The 15,354-nt window shown below is 57.9% G+C and overlaps 1 protein-coding gene across 2 annotated transcripts; it reads right to left on the reverse strand.

The window, feature by feature from the left end:
- Nucleotides 1-3,845: 3,845 nt before the first annotated feature.
- LOC309845842 (NUT family member 2G-like) lies at nucleotides 3,846-11,648 on the reverse strand. 2 transcript variants are annotated; one of them, XM_082694194.1, is made up of 8 exons: nucleotides 11,380-11,648; nucleotides 10,434-10,576; nucleotides 8,494-9,193; nucleotides 7,472-7,600; nucleotides 6,932-7,071; nucleotides 6,182-6,477; nucleotides 5,379-5,495; nucleotides 3,846-5,015 (listed from the first exon to the last, which is right to left on the reverse strand). In XM_082694194.1, the coding sequence occupies exons 2-8, from the start codon at nucleotides 10,447-10,449 to the stop codon at nucleotides 4,251-4,253; spliced, it is 2,163 nt and encodes a 720-aa protein (XP_082550320.1). In that variant the 5' UTR covers nucleotides 10,450-10,576; nucleotides 11,380-11,648; the 3' UTR covers nucleotides 3,846-4,250. The 2 variants fall into 2 exon arrangements, with proteins under 2 accessions (XP_082550320.1, XP_082550321.1); XM_082694195.1 differs by lacking the exon at nucleotides 11,380-11,648 and having other exon boundaries at nucleotides 10,434-10,861.
- Nucleotides 11,649-15,354: the final 3,706 nt, after the last annotated feature.

Below are 15,354 nucleotides of genomic sequence, written 5' to 3' on the forward strand. Positions count from 1 at the left end.
CTGTATCATTGGGGTAAATACCCAGTAGTGCAATTCTTGCATCATATGATAGCTTTATTTTTTAACTTTTGAGACACCTTTACACTGTTTTCCAAAATGTCTGGTAGGTGGATAGGGTAGGAGGGTAGGAGGGTTCCCCTTTCTCCACAACCTCTCCAACATTTTTTCTTCCTTGCAGTGTTAATTTTTGCCATTCTAACTGGTTTAACGTGGTATCTCACTGTGGTTTGGATTTGACTTTCCCTGATGGTTAATGATGTTGAATATTTTTTCATGTGTCTGTTGGCCATTTGTATGTCTTCTTTGGAGAAGTGTCTGTTTATGTCTTCTGCCCATTTTTTGATGTGATTGTTTTTTGGGTGTTGAGTTGAGGAGTTCTTTATAGATCTTGCCTATCAGCTCTTTGTCTATAGTGTCATTTGAAAATATCTTCTCCCATTCTGTGGGCTGCCTCTTTGTTTTGTTGATTATTTCCTTTGTTGTGCAGAAGCTTTTTATCTTGATGAAGTCCCAGAAGTTCATCTTCCCTTTTGTTTCACCTGTCTTTGGAGACATGTTTTGAAAGAAGTTACAGTGGCCAATGTTGAAGAGGTTACTGCCTATGTTCTCCTCCAGGATTTTGATGGATTCCTGTCTCATATTGAGGTCTTTCATCCATTTAGAGTTTAACATTGTGTATGGTGTAAGAGAATGGTCGAGTTTAATTCTTCTGTATATAGCTGCCCAATTTTCCCATTATTTACTCCTACCATTTATTGAAGAGACTATCTTTTTTCCATTGGGTATTTTTTCCTGCTTTGTTGAAGATTATTTGACCGTAGAGTTGTGGGTCAATATCTGGGCTCTCTATTCTGCTCCATTTGTCTACGTGTCTGTTTTTTTGCCAGTACCATGCTGTCTTGGTGATCAGTTTTGTAACATAGCTTGAAATCAGTCAATGTGATGCCCCCAGCTTTGTTTTTCTTTTTAAACTTTTCTTTTTCAAAAGCAGAAGGCTTTTGTACTCTAACAATACAGGATCCTGGAGGCTCCCTCCCCTTTCTGTTTATCTTTTTTTTTTTTTTAATTTCTTTTCAGCATAACAGAAATCATTGTTTTTGCACCATATCCAGTGCTCCATGCAATCAATGCGTGCCCTCCATAATACCCAGCACTTGGCTACAGAAAGGGAAATTAGAGAATTGATTCCATTTACTATAGCACCAAGAAACCTAAGATACCTGGGAATAAACCTAACCAAAGAGGTAAAGGATCTGTACTCAAGGAACTACAGAACACTCATGAAAGAAATTGAAGAAGACACAAAAAAATGGAAGACCATTCCATGCCCTTGGATCGGAAGAATAAACATTGTTAAAATGTCTATACTGCCTAGAGCAATCTATACTTTTAGTGCCATTCCGATCAAAATTCGACTGGTATTTTTCAAAGAGCTGGAGCAAATAATCCTAAAATTTGTATGGAATCAGAAGAGACCCCAAATCGCTAAGGAAATGTTGAAAAACAAAAATAAAACTGGCAGCATCATATTACCTGATTTCAAGCTTTACTACAAAGCTGTGATCACCAAGACAATATGGTACTGGCATAAAAACAGACACATAGACTAGTGGAACAGAGTAGCGAGCCCAGATATGGACCCTCAACTTATGGTCAAATAATCTTCAACAAAGCAGGAAAAAAATACACAGTGGAACAAAGACAGTCTCCTCAATAAAGGGTGCTGGGAAAATTGGATAGCTATATGTAGAAGAATGAAACTCGACCATTGTCTTACACCGTACACAAAGATAAACTCAAAATGGATAAAAGACCGCAATGTGAGACAGGAATCCATCAGAATCCTAGAGGAGAACATAGGCAGTAACCTCTTCTGTTTATCTTTTGATATCTGCCCATAGAATGATGGCTCCCCGCTTCATACCTCAAGACTAACTGCCGGATATATTCTGTTTCTAGAGATCCAGGTATACCTCCTTACATCACAGGCTGATTTTGTGGGTGGACAGAATGGTCTGGTGACATCCAGCTCAATTCAAGGACCAGTTCAAATAAGGTCCCCTACTCCTCCACCATCTTTGCCCCGTCAAGGAGGGCACTTGTGATCCTCACTTTTTATCTATATATATCTTAGAGTGTAAACTTTGGACATATTAGATTACAATGCAATTATGTTTTTTAGTTAACATTATATGACTTATTCAAATATCACTGGAGAAAACAATTTTAACATCAGTTTTATCTAGAAATTCTCAATATTTTGCACATTCAGAGTAACCAATGGGAGAATGCCCATAAAATATGAAGCCCAGATATAGGACACACATTTATCAGAGTACCCAGAGACTGGAACAGTACAATGTCCTTTGCCTTCTGGGACAGCACTAGGAATCTTGCAAAGCCAGTGTCCAGGTAACAATAGGGAGGGAAGAATAGGGTCTGATCTTAATCGCACTGCTGGTTCTGAAGACACCCCCATGCTCGCACTGTCACTGGTTGATCTGTTTGTATATGCTCCTGAGACTATCTTGGCACAATGCCTAGAATCCAGAAGGATTGAAAGGTACAGGAATGTTTCCATGAACTATATTTCTATTTATATATTTTTAGGAGTCTTTTTTTTAAAAAGATTTTATTTTATTTATTTGTAAGAGACAGAGGGAGAGAGAGCAAGCAAGCACAGGCAGACAAAGAGGCAGGCAGAGGCAGAGGGAGAAGCAGGTTCCCTGCCGAGCAAGGAGCCCGATGTAGGACTTGATCCCAGGACCCTGGGATCATGACCTGAGCCGAAGGAAGCGGCTTAACCAACTGAGCCACCCAGGCGTCCCTATTTTTAGGAGTCTTATAAGCTACAAAAACCTTAGGAATCCCTCTGCAATTTATGCAGTTATGGCTGGAAAACATCTCTATGTACAATGTCCAGACACATTGTACACTTTCACACAACACGCATCCCTGAAACAGGATCCTCAGAATGAACCGACACAAAGTACATTCCAAACACAGACGATAGAATGAGAGTGGGATCTGACTTTCAGAGACCCAGGGAGGATGGCAGAAGGAACCCTCAGACAGCACAGCGTAACCCCAAGATATTTTACGAAAATGAGCACCAAGGGCCCAGGTGTGCACAGGCATACCAGAGGAAACAGGCTGTCAGAACTCAGAGAGTCATGTCCGGGGCCTTCCCAGTGGATGTGCCGGGTGGCGGGGGCCCCTGCCCGCTTGTCTGGGGGAGGGTCCCACCAACAACTACGCCAGGGGGCCGACAAGTGGGGACTCTCCAAGCCCAGACTCTCCAGAGCAGACATGTGAGCAGGAATGGCTCCAGCTCGCCCCACTGTCTGTCTGAACACGCGGCCCCCACACTGTCCTTCTTGGCCAGAGCCTCCTATGACACCTGCGTCCAGGGACAGTGGATGATGAATGGAGGCGTGGACACAGGCAGAGCCTGCCCATTATCAGCCGCCGGGCGAGCGCCATGTGTGGGGGCACTGGGGCGCCATGGCCAGGACCCCACAAGCTGGCTGCTCTCCTCTTCCCGCCCAGGGCACCGCGGCCTGTGGGACCCACGCATCTCTGAATGAAGAACAAACGTGCAGGCACGGAAGGGTGGCCACGGGAGCCCGAGCTTCCCGGGTGCCCTCCAAAGGCACAGCACTGTCATCAGTGGTGATAGGAATGCTCCTGTCTCCAAGAGATTCCCCAGAACTCCAGGCCCCACTGCTGGATCTCATCCTAGGGGAGCACGAGGAGGCTCTGCAGCCAAACGCGCAAGGCTGACTGACAGGGCCGCCCCGGTCCCCAGGCCGCCCAGAGCCCACGGTGCTCCGGAAGATGGGGCTGTCTGCAGACTTCATTCTCAAAAACGGTCGTGGTGCAGAGGGCTCCCCATCCCTGGACGTTCAGGGATCCGGATGGTGACGGGAGCCCCAGGAAGCCCCTCAGGCTCTTCCATCCCGTGGGATGGGGAGCCCACACGCCGGTGGCAGCCGACACGCCAGTAGGAAGAAGTGGCCCAGAGCGTTAACGGAAAACTTAACTTTATTCCCCATTTACACACGGTGCCTCAATGGGCTACAGCCACCCCACCCCCACAGTCATGGCCTCCCTCCCTCCCTCCCTCCTTCTCCCCCTCGCTCGCCCCCCTCCCTCCCACAGCCAGGATTAGCACCAGGATGAGAAGGACCCCCTAGGCTCCTTGGGGGGCCCCGGGGTGTGCCGGCCCTGGAGAGCAGGCCCACTTCTCCCTACTGGCTGCAGTGACGCTTCCTTCTCCTCCCTGTGACCGAGGAGTCACGCCTTCTCTTTGCAGGCTGTGAGGGGTGAACCAGCCCCACAGCCAAGGCCGGCCTCCCAGACACCCTGAGGTTGGCCCCAGGCAGGGGCATCTTTGCCACAGAGGCAGGACCCTCACACAGAGCCCGCTTCCTGGACTTTGTAGCTGGGGCGGTGGCCGGACCGAGGCCTATTCTCTGAGGAGAGGGGGCCCGTGGAGCCCCCTGCGGCCCCCAACCGCCAGGGCTGGGGATGACTGAGGCAGGAGCGGGACTCTGGGAGAGCCTCCAGGGCAGCAGCCTGTGCTGAGAGGCCAGGAGGAAGGCCAGGCTGGGGAGCTCCTCCTCGTCCTCACTGGACCCATCCACCAGCCCTCGAGTGTCCCTAGCAGGAGGGGCCTCTCTGAGAAGCGGGGCATCTCTGGGGCCCGGTCCAGGGGCGGCGCACCTTTGCCCCTCCGGAGGGGCGGGGACCCGTCGGGCCCTGGGTGCAGGGGCCTCCTGTCGTCCGGGACAGAGAGCAAAGGCTCCGGGCCCCGACAATTGTTTCTGTGCTCGGCCATGCCTCTGAAGGTCTTGGCCGTCGGTGTCTGCTGGGCAGGCTTTGTCGCTGACCCCCAGCCCCATCCCGGGACCGGTCTCGTGCTCAGCACTGGGGCCCGACCGGGCCGTGCAGAGACGTGGCGGTGCCTGCACACCCTCCTCCGTATTCAAGGCCGCCAGTCTTTTCTCCACCAGCTGAGGAAAGAGGGGACAGTGACTGGCCAGCATAGGCCAGTGAGACGGGGGCATGGGACGGTGGCACCGGGGGAGGCAGGGAGGGTGACCCACGAGGCTGTGGCTCTGCTGACATCCCCCTAGTCCCTCCCTCCCTCCCGTCCCAGGCTGCCCATCTTCCATTCCCATTCTCTGCTCTGTGCCTCCCCGACGCTGGCCTCCCCAGTGCTGTGATTCACAAGAAGCAAAGGGGGACAGAGTCATGTGGGTCTCTGTTTTGGGTCCCCTCCTCGGGCTCACCTGGGACCCCACTCCCTCCCCCTGCATCGCCTGGGTCCCCTGCATCCCGCAGCTTGCCTGGAGCCCGTCCTTCCCCGGGCTCACCTCTGCGGGGCTGAGCCCGTCCTCCTGCTCCAGTTTCTCAGCCAGGGCCAGGAGGTCCAGCTGTGGTTCCGAGGACAGCAATTCCGCCAGGAAGCTGGGGTGGATGACTGCCTCCACCTGGGACAGAGGAAAGAGGCTGGGGCCAGACTTGGCAGGGAGCCCCCTGTGAGCCAGGAGGGTCGGCAGGAAATGCGGAAAAGTGAAGACATACCCATCCTTCTCCAGACGGTGGGAGAAGTTTTCACGTTACAGTCACTGGCCTCTCTCTCTCTCTCTCACACACACACACAGACATGCATGTGTGCAGACACACACACATTCACACATATGTGTACACAGAGAGACAAAACCTGGACATGCACACACACACCCCCCCCGCCAAAACATACGTGCACTCTCAGACACCAAAGGACATACCCCTAGGCCGACACACACGTGAGCGGACACACAGGACCACATGCAGACATACACAAAGACATCCACACAAGGCACAAATCCACACGCACAGGCCTCTATGCACACACGCATGGGTATGCACATGCACAAACACACAGGAACACACAAACACGATGCTTGGGCATGTGTGCACACACGTCCACGTGTGTAGCACGTCTGCGCGCACAGCAGTATACACACATGCCTGCACGCACGTGGGCAGGTACACAAGGATGCACGCACACATGCGCACACAGCCCAGGAACAAGGAAAGCGCTTAATGCCAAAGGCCTGGGCTAAGCCCCGAACTGGGCGTTGGAGTGCCAGTCCCTGGAATCTTCCAGACACCAGGCTGCGGGCCAGCGCACCTTGGTGATGAAGTCTTCCTGGGAACACAGCTCGTCAATGTAGCTCAGGAGACCCGGGTCCGGGGAGGTCGCGGCCTCGTCCTGCTGTGGCTCCTTTCCGTCCTCTCCCCATTCACCTGCCGGGCCCCCCGGGGCTGAGCGGCCAGGCCCCAGCAGCCCCTCCATGATGTCCACGTACTCTCTCACAGCCTCTGCAGGGATCTCCTTGGGCGCCTTGGTCTGCCGGCGCCGCAGGGGTCGGTGTGGCTGCAGGCGGGAGGGCTGGGCCCTGGAACCCGCCTTCCTGGGCACGCACGCTGAGGCAGAGCGAGAAGGAGGGAGGAGGCGTGAGCGGCTCGGGCAGAGCATCGGGAGGGCAGTGTTAGGGGCACACTGATGTTCCTGGGGTCTGGGTCAGGGCCACCGGAAGCTATGGGCACCGTGGGACTGGCAGAGCGGGGAGGAGGAGTGTCTCACAGCCAGCCACGTGAGCAAGGGCGGACCCCCTGATCCTCCAGGGGTCTCCCCACAGCCCACTCCCCACAGCCCACTTCCCACTTGGTGCCAGGTCCTCTGACAGGCGTGGGGCGAGGAGTCAAGAAATTCACCAGGTCAATACCCGTCCTGACAAAGGGCAGCTGAGACCCCCGGCTGATCTGGTCAAACGACCAATGTCCCCTTGTGGGAGCAGTCACGACCCAGGGACAGAGGCCTTTCCCTGGCCCCCACAGCCATTGGCCACCCGCGGTCATGGGGATGTGGGGGCCTTACCTGGCTGCGGGCCCGCTTCCGCGGCTGGGGGCCCCCGCCGTTCAGGCTTCGGGGGCGCTGGGGGAGGCAGGCCCTGCGCCACCTTCACCCACTGTAACTTCCGCATCTGCATCTCCTCCTCCATCTCGAATTCCATGAACCTGGGGGTGAGGAGGCCCAGGCCGCACTGAGGAGGGGGCCCAGCCCTGGAGCCAGCAGGGCCAGCAGCAGGTTGAGGGACCGGGAGAGGCGGGGCCTTGGAGGGAGGGCCGTGGCCCCGGCCACCAAGGAGGAGGCAGGCGGGCTGTCCGGCGCATCGCCTCCACCACCCCCTCAGGGAGTTGAGTCGGAGGGAGTCCGACCCCAGGCGAGGAGGCCTCAGGATCCCCAACCCCGTCCTGAGACCTTCTGGCGGACCTAGGGGTGGGTCCAGAGCAAGGGAAGCTGGAACCGCCAGGGAGGTGGGGAGGGTGGCCCTCTGGGACAAGCGAGCATCAGCATAGCCAGACCCTGCCCCCGGCCCACTCGCCCAAGAGCCCCGGGCCAGAGAACCTGACTTACTTTCCCGCCATCTCGTAGTAGATGAAGCGGTCAAAGTTGCTTTTGCTCTGCCACTCCTGCACGGCCCGCCGCACTCCCTCTTCCAGCGTCATCTTGGGCTTCAGGCGCGCCAGGGTCCGTAGCACCGGGCTGTAAGGCGTCGGGGTCAGGGGCCGGCTGCAGTCCGGTCACCCCCAGCCTTCCCCGGATCCTCTGGAGCCCGTGTCCCCCACCCAGCATGAACGAGTGCTGGCAGGTGACAGGGGGTGTCGGGGTGTGCAAGTCAACCTTCACCACCACCACGGTCACCGCCTCCCACCACACCAGCCCTGGGCTCCGGGCACCAGGCTGACTGTCCACTGACAGGAGCAGGGACGGGGTGGCCTGGGAAGTCAGTCCTTCTGGACTCTGCCTCTTGTAATAATATTCCCGGACATCAAGGTGCCCAGCAATGAGTCCAGCCTCTGCAGGAAATGCCATCACCCCGTGTTCAGGAGGGACCCCAGATGCCAAGGCCAGGCCTGCCCGGTCAGAGCTCCGCAGGAAGGATCCCCCACCCTCACCCCTACACCACCTCTGCTCCCTCCCCTCCAGTTCTGAGGGATCCTCTGGGACAGCGAGGGTGGGGCCCGCACAGGACCTCTGCTGGCCCTGCAAGTCCCAAGTCTCCTCTGCTGGGCTGGTCCCCTGGCCGTGAGATGCCCCAGGCCCGGGTTGCATGGAGACAGGATGACCAAGAGTGCGGCACCCAAACCACAGCCGCTCCTCTGACACCCGGACCCTATCTGCCTGTGAGTCCCCAGCGACTGTCACCGTGATGTCTCTGCAAGGTACAGGTTGGCTGGACAACCCCCCCCACACACACACACACCGCCCCAGTGTTAGTTGAGATGCGTGACTGACAGGTGTCCTGGACCGGAAAGTGCCTTCCTAGAGCAGGGTCCCGGCCCCGACCTTCCTCCCAGCGGCCCTACATCACCGCCCTGTGTGCGCGCCCCAAGGTGGGCCTGCGTGAGGGCTGAGGGAGAGCCGAGGCCACTCACATGAGAAAGCAGGAGAGAGCTTCTGCGTCGGGGCTGTGCGGGAGGTGTCTCCGGGCCAGCGACTTGAAGCGCTGCCAGCGCCTGAAGTTCTCATAAACACTCTTGGGGTTACAGGAGTCCTGGGGCGAGGCCGTGGTCCGGCTCCTGGAAGCTCCGTGAGGCTGTGGCCTGGCGTTGACTGGGGGCACGACGGTGGTCAGCTGCACGACTGGGGGCTGAGCCGGAGGTGGAAGGCTTGGGGCCAAGCCTCCCTTGCCGGCCTGGGAGCCCCCACGGGCCGAGGCAGGCATGCTGGTCTCCACCGCAGAGGCTGTCACGAAGATGGGTGCGGGACACGCAGCACCCCCACCGAGGGCCCCTGGAGCACTCCAGCTGAGGGGGGCCGGAGTGAGGACGATGGTCTGAGTCTGGGGGGTCACGGAGCACCCCTGTTCTGACCTGACCTGCACAGTGACATTGCAGGTCCCAGTCCCACTGGGGCCAAGGCCAGCCTCTCCTGCCACCAGCGGAGTCCTGGAGAAAGCTGGCAGCACCAGGGGGCCACCAGGAGGGAATGGCGGGGTCAGGAGGGGCGGCGGGTGCTGGCCCCAGAGTGGCCGGTGGGGGGCGCCGGCAGGGGGTGGGGGGAAGGGCCGTGCCATGAAAGCAGACAGGGAGGCTCCCGGGTCCGTGGCCACATGGCGTCCCGGCACTGCACATGCTGTGGACAGAAGGAAAGGGCCTGATGGGGTCAGAGAATCCGCAGCCGGGAGGGAGGACCCGGGATCCCTTAGTCCCCCGGAGCAGAGCAGTGAATCCCGTGGCTTCGCGTGAGGGGCATCACAGCCAAAGGTGCAGTTTGCCAGTGTCCCAGAGTCATTTCCATGCTCTGGCCTCCCGCAGGGAACTCCCGCCCCGGCCCCTCCCAGCACGTCATCCTGTCAGCCCAGCAGAGGCCGTTGGGCCAGCACTGCCTCTGAGAACCAGCCACGGACCCCCCCCACACGACTCTCCAGCCTCACGGGCGGCCTCCCAAGACTCGGGTCTGGGTGGAGCCCTGACCTGTGGGAAATGGCCTCAGCAGCCTCCCTGGCCGCTGGAGACCTTCTGCAAGGTCCATCCTAGGCACCTGTAGGGGCCCTGTGAACAGACAGCGTCTGAACCGATCGGGCCCAACTCCCGCCAGCCTTCCGGTCCTCGAGGCTCCCGGCGAATCCCACCCTCTACTCCCCCGCCCGGCACAACCGAACAAGAACACTTGACCTGGATCTCTGCCAGGAAAGCTCCCCCCAAACCCTGCGGTAAGCCCGTCTCAGATCCATCCACACACCCTGGACACAGGGCCAGCCTGGGTCAGCAGCCCAGAACACAGGACAAGAGGAAGCAGGTGGGAACTGCGATTCCTCAAGAGGGGAGCGACCCAGAGCAGCTGAAGAGCCCGAACCCTACCTTGAGGCCACCTGGTGCCACGACCCTGCCGAATCCAAGACAAGGCCTATGAGGCCTGGGGGCACGTGGGCTCAGAGTGACCACCGGCCCAGGTCTCGGGCAGGACACGCCATTGCACACTGGGCCGCACACAGTCCCATGGAACGACGTTCTGGCTAAGACCGGCCTGTGCCGCCCTCATGACACACTCCCACCTCTCCCTGCCCCGTGCCCAAGGAGGCGTGTGTCCCCGGAGAGAATCGGCGAGACTGCCGCCATCCTTTCTCCCCACACACAGGGCGTTTCCCCCGACAGGGCCCGACCCACCTCCAAGGAGCCCCTGCCCAACGTCCTAGCAGGTTTCTGCAGACTCCCAGCCTCTCAGCCCCCAGGCCGCTGTCCCTGGGGGCCCAGTGCGCTCCCTTCCTCTACCTAACGCCACCCAAGTGCCCCTGGCCGGTGTCACATTTGAATCCCAAGGGCTTCAGGGGTGGCCTGGCCCCTGACACGTCCAACCCAAGCCCAAGACTCACCTCCTTGGAAAGCCATCCGCACAGGCAGAGGACGCTGCCGCCTGGCAGCCTCCACAGTGACAAAAGTCAGGTCCGGGCCCCACACGGTGAGCTGCTGCAGGAGAGACACTCAAGACCCAAGCCAAGGCCAGGAAAGTTTGAATCTAAACAGGGTGAGAATGCATGACCTCATGACATTCTGTGGCGGGGGAGGGGCGGAGGGCCCCTGCCCTGGCTGGCGGTGGGGAGACATTCCAAGAGTCAGGCTCTGGTAGGTGGGCCAGAACCCCAAGTTCCTTTCGAAGGATAAAGGGACGGCACAATCAGGGAGCGCCTTTCCAGGCAGTTCAGACACTGTTTTCCAGATTCACCGCACCGCGGTGTGACCCAGTGCTCCTCTGGTTCGATGTTGTATCCAGCAACCTCGCTTTGTGTCCCTCCACGCGCTCTGCTTCCTACTGGCTCTTGACTCATGCAACAGGGGCTGGACTTCCTGTACAAAACCCAGAACAGATATGCTGATGAGCACATGGGTCCTTAAGGCCACGTGGAAATGAGGGTTTCGAACCAGCTCGGTGTCAGCAGATCCCGTGGGTTTGCTCGCTCCTCGTCCTCCAGCCTCGGGTGCTCCTGTGCCCAGTGCCCTGCGGAGCTCGGAGCCGAGCAGATCCCGCAGCACCGGCCTTACTAGGGTCCCTTTCTCTGGAAAGCCCCGGTGCCTCACAGAGAGAGTTCGTGCACCCTACCATGCGCAACCAGAAATCACGATGTCCTGTTCCTCGGCGTATTGTGTTGCTGTTTGATATGGATTTCTAACCCCTTTCACTACCTTAGTGGAAACTTTCTAACGAGCAATACCTTTGGTTCAAAGTCACACTGTGCATTGTAGACTGCGCAGGGACGCCTTTTCCTCCCACCTCTTCCTCCTGGCAACCCGGCCCCCTTTCTCCCAGGAACCCAGTGTTACCTTTGTCTTTTAGATCTTTGGAGAGATGGCATTGTGCCTCAAAAAGTAAATGTACGCTCTTCGTTTCTCTGGTTGAACGTTGATACAGGTCCCAAAATGTGTGTGGATATGCACAGTGATTGTTCTTGTCCTGGTGATGCGGCTCCTCTCCTCCTTTCTGGAGGGTAGATGCCCAGAAGAAGTGACACAGTCCTCCTAAATTCGAAGGGCCCCATCCAATAAGGCTGGCCAATTTTAGCAAATAACAATAATAAACACTCAGTTAAATTAGAATCGGCGTTTCCAAGAATTGTGCTCCATAAAATATTTGAGATATACTTTTCTTATATAAAAAAAAAAAAAAGATTTAGGGCGCCTGGGTGGCTCAGTGGGTTAAGCCGCTGCCTTCGGCTCAGGTCATGATCTCAGGGTCCTGAGATCGAGTCCCACATCGGGCTCTCTGCTCAGCGGGGAGCCTGCTTCCTCCTCTCTCTCTGCCTGCCTCTCTGTCTACTTGTGATCTCTCTCTGTCAAATAAATAAATAAAATATTTAAAAAAAAAAAGATTTATTTATTGGGATGCCTGGGTTACTCAGTTGGTTAGGCGGCTTGCTTTCGGCTCAGGTCATGATCCCAGCATCCTGGGATCAAGTCCCGCACCGGGCTCCTTGCTCAGCAGGAAGCCTGCTTCTCTTTCTGCCTCTGTCTGCCACTCTGTCTGCCTGTGCTCACTCCGACAAAAAAAAAAAAAAAAAAAAAAGTTTTATTTATTTATTTGACAGATCACAAGTAGGCAGAGAGGTAGAGAATGAAGAGAGGGGGAAGCAGGCTCCCTACTGAGCAGAGAGCCCGATGCGGGGCTCAATCCCAGGACCCTGGGATCATGACCTGAGCCAAAGGCAGATGCTTGAACCCACTGAGCCATCCAGGCACCCCTTGATATATACCTTTAATGCAGATTTTTCCCCCTTTACCTAATTTTGCATTTGGGTGGGATTCTGCCTTTTATCTGACATCTCTACCAAAAATGTGTAACGTATCCAGTTATTATTAGTCACTTTCCTGTGTGAAAAAGATCTTGGATATGTACACTCCAGAGTGCTATCTTGGCTTCACTGCAAAGCTCATTTGTGTGTACACACACACACACACACCCACAGAGTGTCTGCAGGCTCTTGGAAGGATTTGGAATTTGGAAGAGCCATCATTTATCAGTGAGTGTCCAGGCTTAGTGGGGGTGAGGACAGGAAGAAGGCATAGGAGATCTTCCCCTGTCTTATTGCAAAGGGGCATAGAAAGACCCGATAGCCCTGGTTTTTTGAGCCTTTACAATCACTACTCATGAAAGGGATGTGCCCCTTGAGACAAAGCCTCCTGGGGTATCCACTCCTATCCATTTCCCACTCACACAACCAGCTTCCTCTAAGGGCTGGCCGGCCACTCTGAGCCTGGAAGCCCTGCAATGGGCATGCAAACCGCAGACCCTCGTTCTTTGGAATCCAGGCTCACACTGAATGTGGCCCCATGCACGTGGGAGTCATGGCAGCACCCCCTTTAAAATCTCATTGACTCTTCTCTTCAGGTTTCACGTGAATGTCAGTTTACTGGGAACACCATGATGCCTAGGAGCATTGGTGTTTTCTTTGTGAGAAGAGAGGGCTGTTAGGAAATGGGCCAAGGGTGATGAGGGCTGAGAACTTCAGAGGCTGAAGCCAGACGTCTGGCTAGGGAGACAAGCCCCATTCCCACCGCCAGGACGGCGGAGTTCCTAGGACAGCAGGGTGGTGGGGAAGGAACGGGAGCTTTAGAACCGTGGCTGCACTCTCTGAACAGGCACTGAACAGGAACTCTTTTTGGTGAAGGCGCTGAAACAGTTCCTTGCCTGGCCGCACGCCCCGCGAAGGAAAGTTGACTCCAAAGTCACAAGGTTCTCGCTCCTGGCTCAGATGTAGGATCTGAAGGAGCCTTCTGGGGGCCACTGATTCAAACCTGGCACTGTGGACAAAGCATCTCGTCTCAGTGCTGCAACCATTTCTGTACCGCTTCCAAATCCTACAGCCCAGGAGCAGATGCAATCAAATTCGCCCAAAGGCAGTTTGGGAAGACGGGTCGTGGAAGGCGGCACCAGAAAGCCTCCGCGGGCTGGTCTCTGAGCATGCCTGTCGTGACTGCTGAGAGCCAGCCGCCTCTGGACAGGGCTCCCGGGTGGGCGGAAACAGCCCTCCCCTGGCCACGGACTGGAAGGAGATGGGGTGATTGAAGCTTCTTCCAAAAATGTCACAAAGTCAGGGCAGTCCGTCGCCCCTTTTTTCACGCGCACTGAAGTTCTTGGCTATTCCAGAAGAGGAGGGAGCCAGAGCCAAGCTGCGGCCATGCCGCCCGCTCCATCACCTGCACCAGGCGCGCGGTGACCCACGGCGGAAGACGCGCCTTGCGAGGAAAGCTGTGCGGACGCTCCCAGGCACTGAGCTGAGCAGCGCCGCCAGGAAACGTGCTGTGGACAGGCTGTGCCCGGGGGCAAGTCTGGGAATGGAGTCGGGGAGGATGGCGCCGAGTGTTCCCCGGGTCTGAATTCTCCGCCAGAACTGTGCTTCCATGGAACCTTGCGGGGCTCAGGGGCTCCGGCGGGCGCGGAGGGCGCAGAAAGGCGGGAAAGAGCAGCCGATGCGCAGTCCGGACGGAGCTGGTCGGCCGCGGGGCCCTCGGGCTTCGGAGGCACCTGTCCCAGGTGGTTCGCAAGGTCGCGTCCGAGGCCAGGGAGTGCACGTTAGGGCCGTGAGCGCTCACTTCCCACGCGCTGGCTTGAAGGCAGGAGGACCACAAGGCGTGCGGGACGGCAGTCGTCCCCGTGCAGCCCCCGGCTCCGGGACCCATTGCTTCCAGCCTCTCCTGCAGGGCTCTCGGGCCGGCTTGGGCTTGCCCCGCGCGCGCCCACGCAGGCGCAGACCCACGTCGTCGTGCGCACGCGCACCCCTCCCGAGGGGCGGGGCTGCACGTCTGCCGGACCCTCCCCCGCAACGGCTCCCAGCTTCGGTTGAGGCTGCCCGCGGGAGAAGGTGCGCCTGCGCGGGCTCGGGGGCGGGGTCGCTAACGGTCCTGCGGCCGGGGGCGGGGCCGTGCGTGGCCGCCGGGTGCTTGCGCGAGGTGGGCTTGCTGCGGGCGCGAGCTCCCGGGCGTGCAGGGGTGGCGGCCCGCGGTCTGTGGTGTTCCTGCTTGGCATTGTGTGCGCCCTTGAGGAGTGGCCCGCGGGGACCGGAGTCCTGGCCGACCCGTGTCTGAGGCTTCGCTGCATGCTGAGGTGCGTCGCGCAGACCCTCGGGCGGGCTCTTTGCACCCTGACCTTGTAGGGGTGAGGTCGGTGCCTGCGAGTTTCCTGTGGGGCCCTTGTGAGGCGGCGGGTTTGGGGTGCGGACGATCTGGCGTCCACACTGGGGGACCTGGGGTCCGGGCGGCCCGTAGGTCTGGGGTCGGTGTCGGGGGGTTGGGCTACCGGGGACCGTGCTGGGGGATTTGGGGGTCTGTGCTCTGGTGTTTGGGGAGCCAGGGGCCCGCGGGGCTGGGTTCTGCACTGGGTCGGGCGTATGGGGGGCCGAGGGCTTGGGGTCTGTGCTCGGGGATTCGGGGTCTGCCTTCGGGCATCTGGGGTACCGGGGACAGGAGGGTCTGGCTTCCGTGCTCGGGGATATTGGGGTCTGAGTTCGGGTGTCCAGGACACTCAGGGCCGCCGGGGTCTGGGGTCCGCGCTTGCGGGTCTGGGGTACTGGGGGCCCACGGGTCCGGGGTCTCGTCCGGGGCTCTGGGGTCCAGGCCTCGCACTGGTCACCTCCGCGTCCCGGGGCCTGGTGTGTGGAGCGGGTCGGCGGCGATTCGGGGTGGTCGCTGCGGTGTGAGTGTAGGCGCTGTGGCGAGGTGCGTGGAGCGCGGGTGGGCTGATGGAGGAGCGAAGCGAAAACCAGGGACGGCCGGAGGTCCCCATTAGTGCGCGGAGTTTACCGA

Source organism: Mustela nivalis (assembly GCF_964662115.1).
Source record: "Mustela nivalis genome assembly, chromosome: 13".
NCBI classification, from domain to species: domain Eukaryota; kingdom Metazoa; phylum Chordata; class Mammalia; order Carnivora; family Mustelidae; genus Mustela; species Mustela nivalis.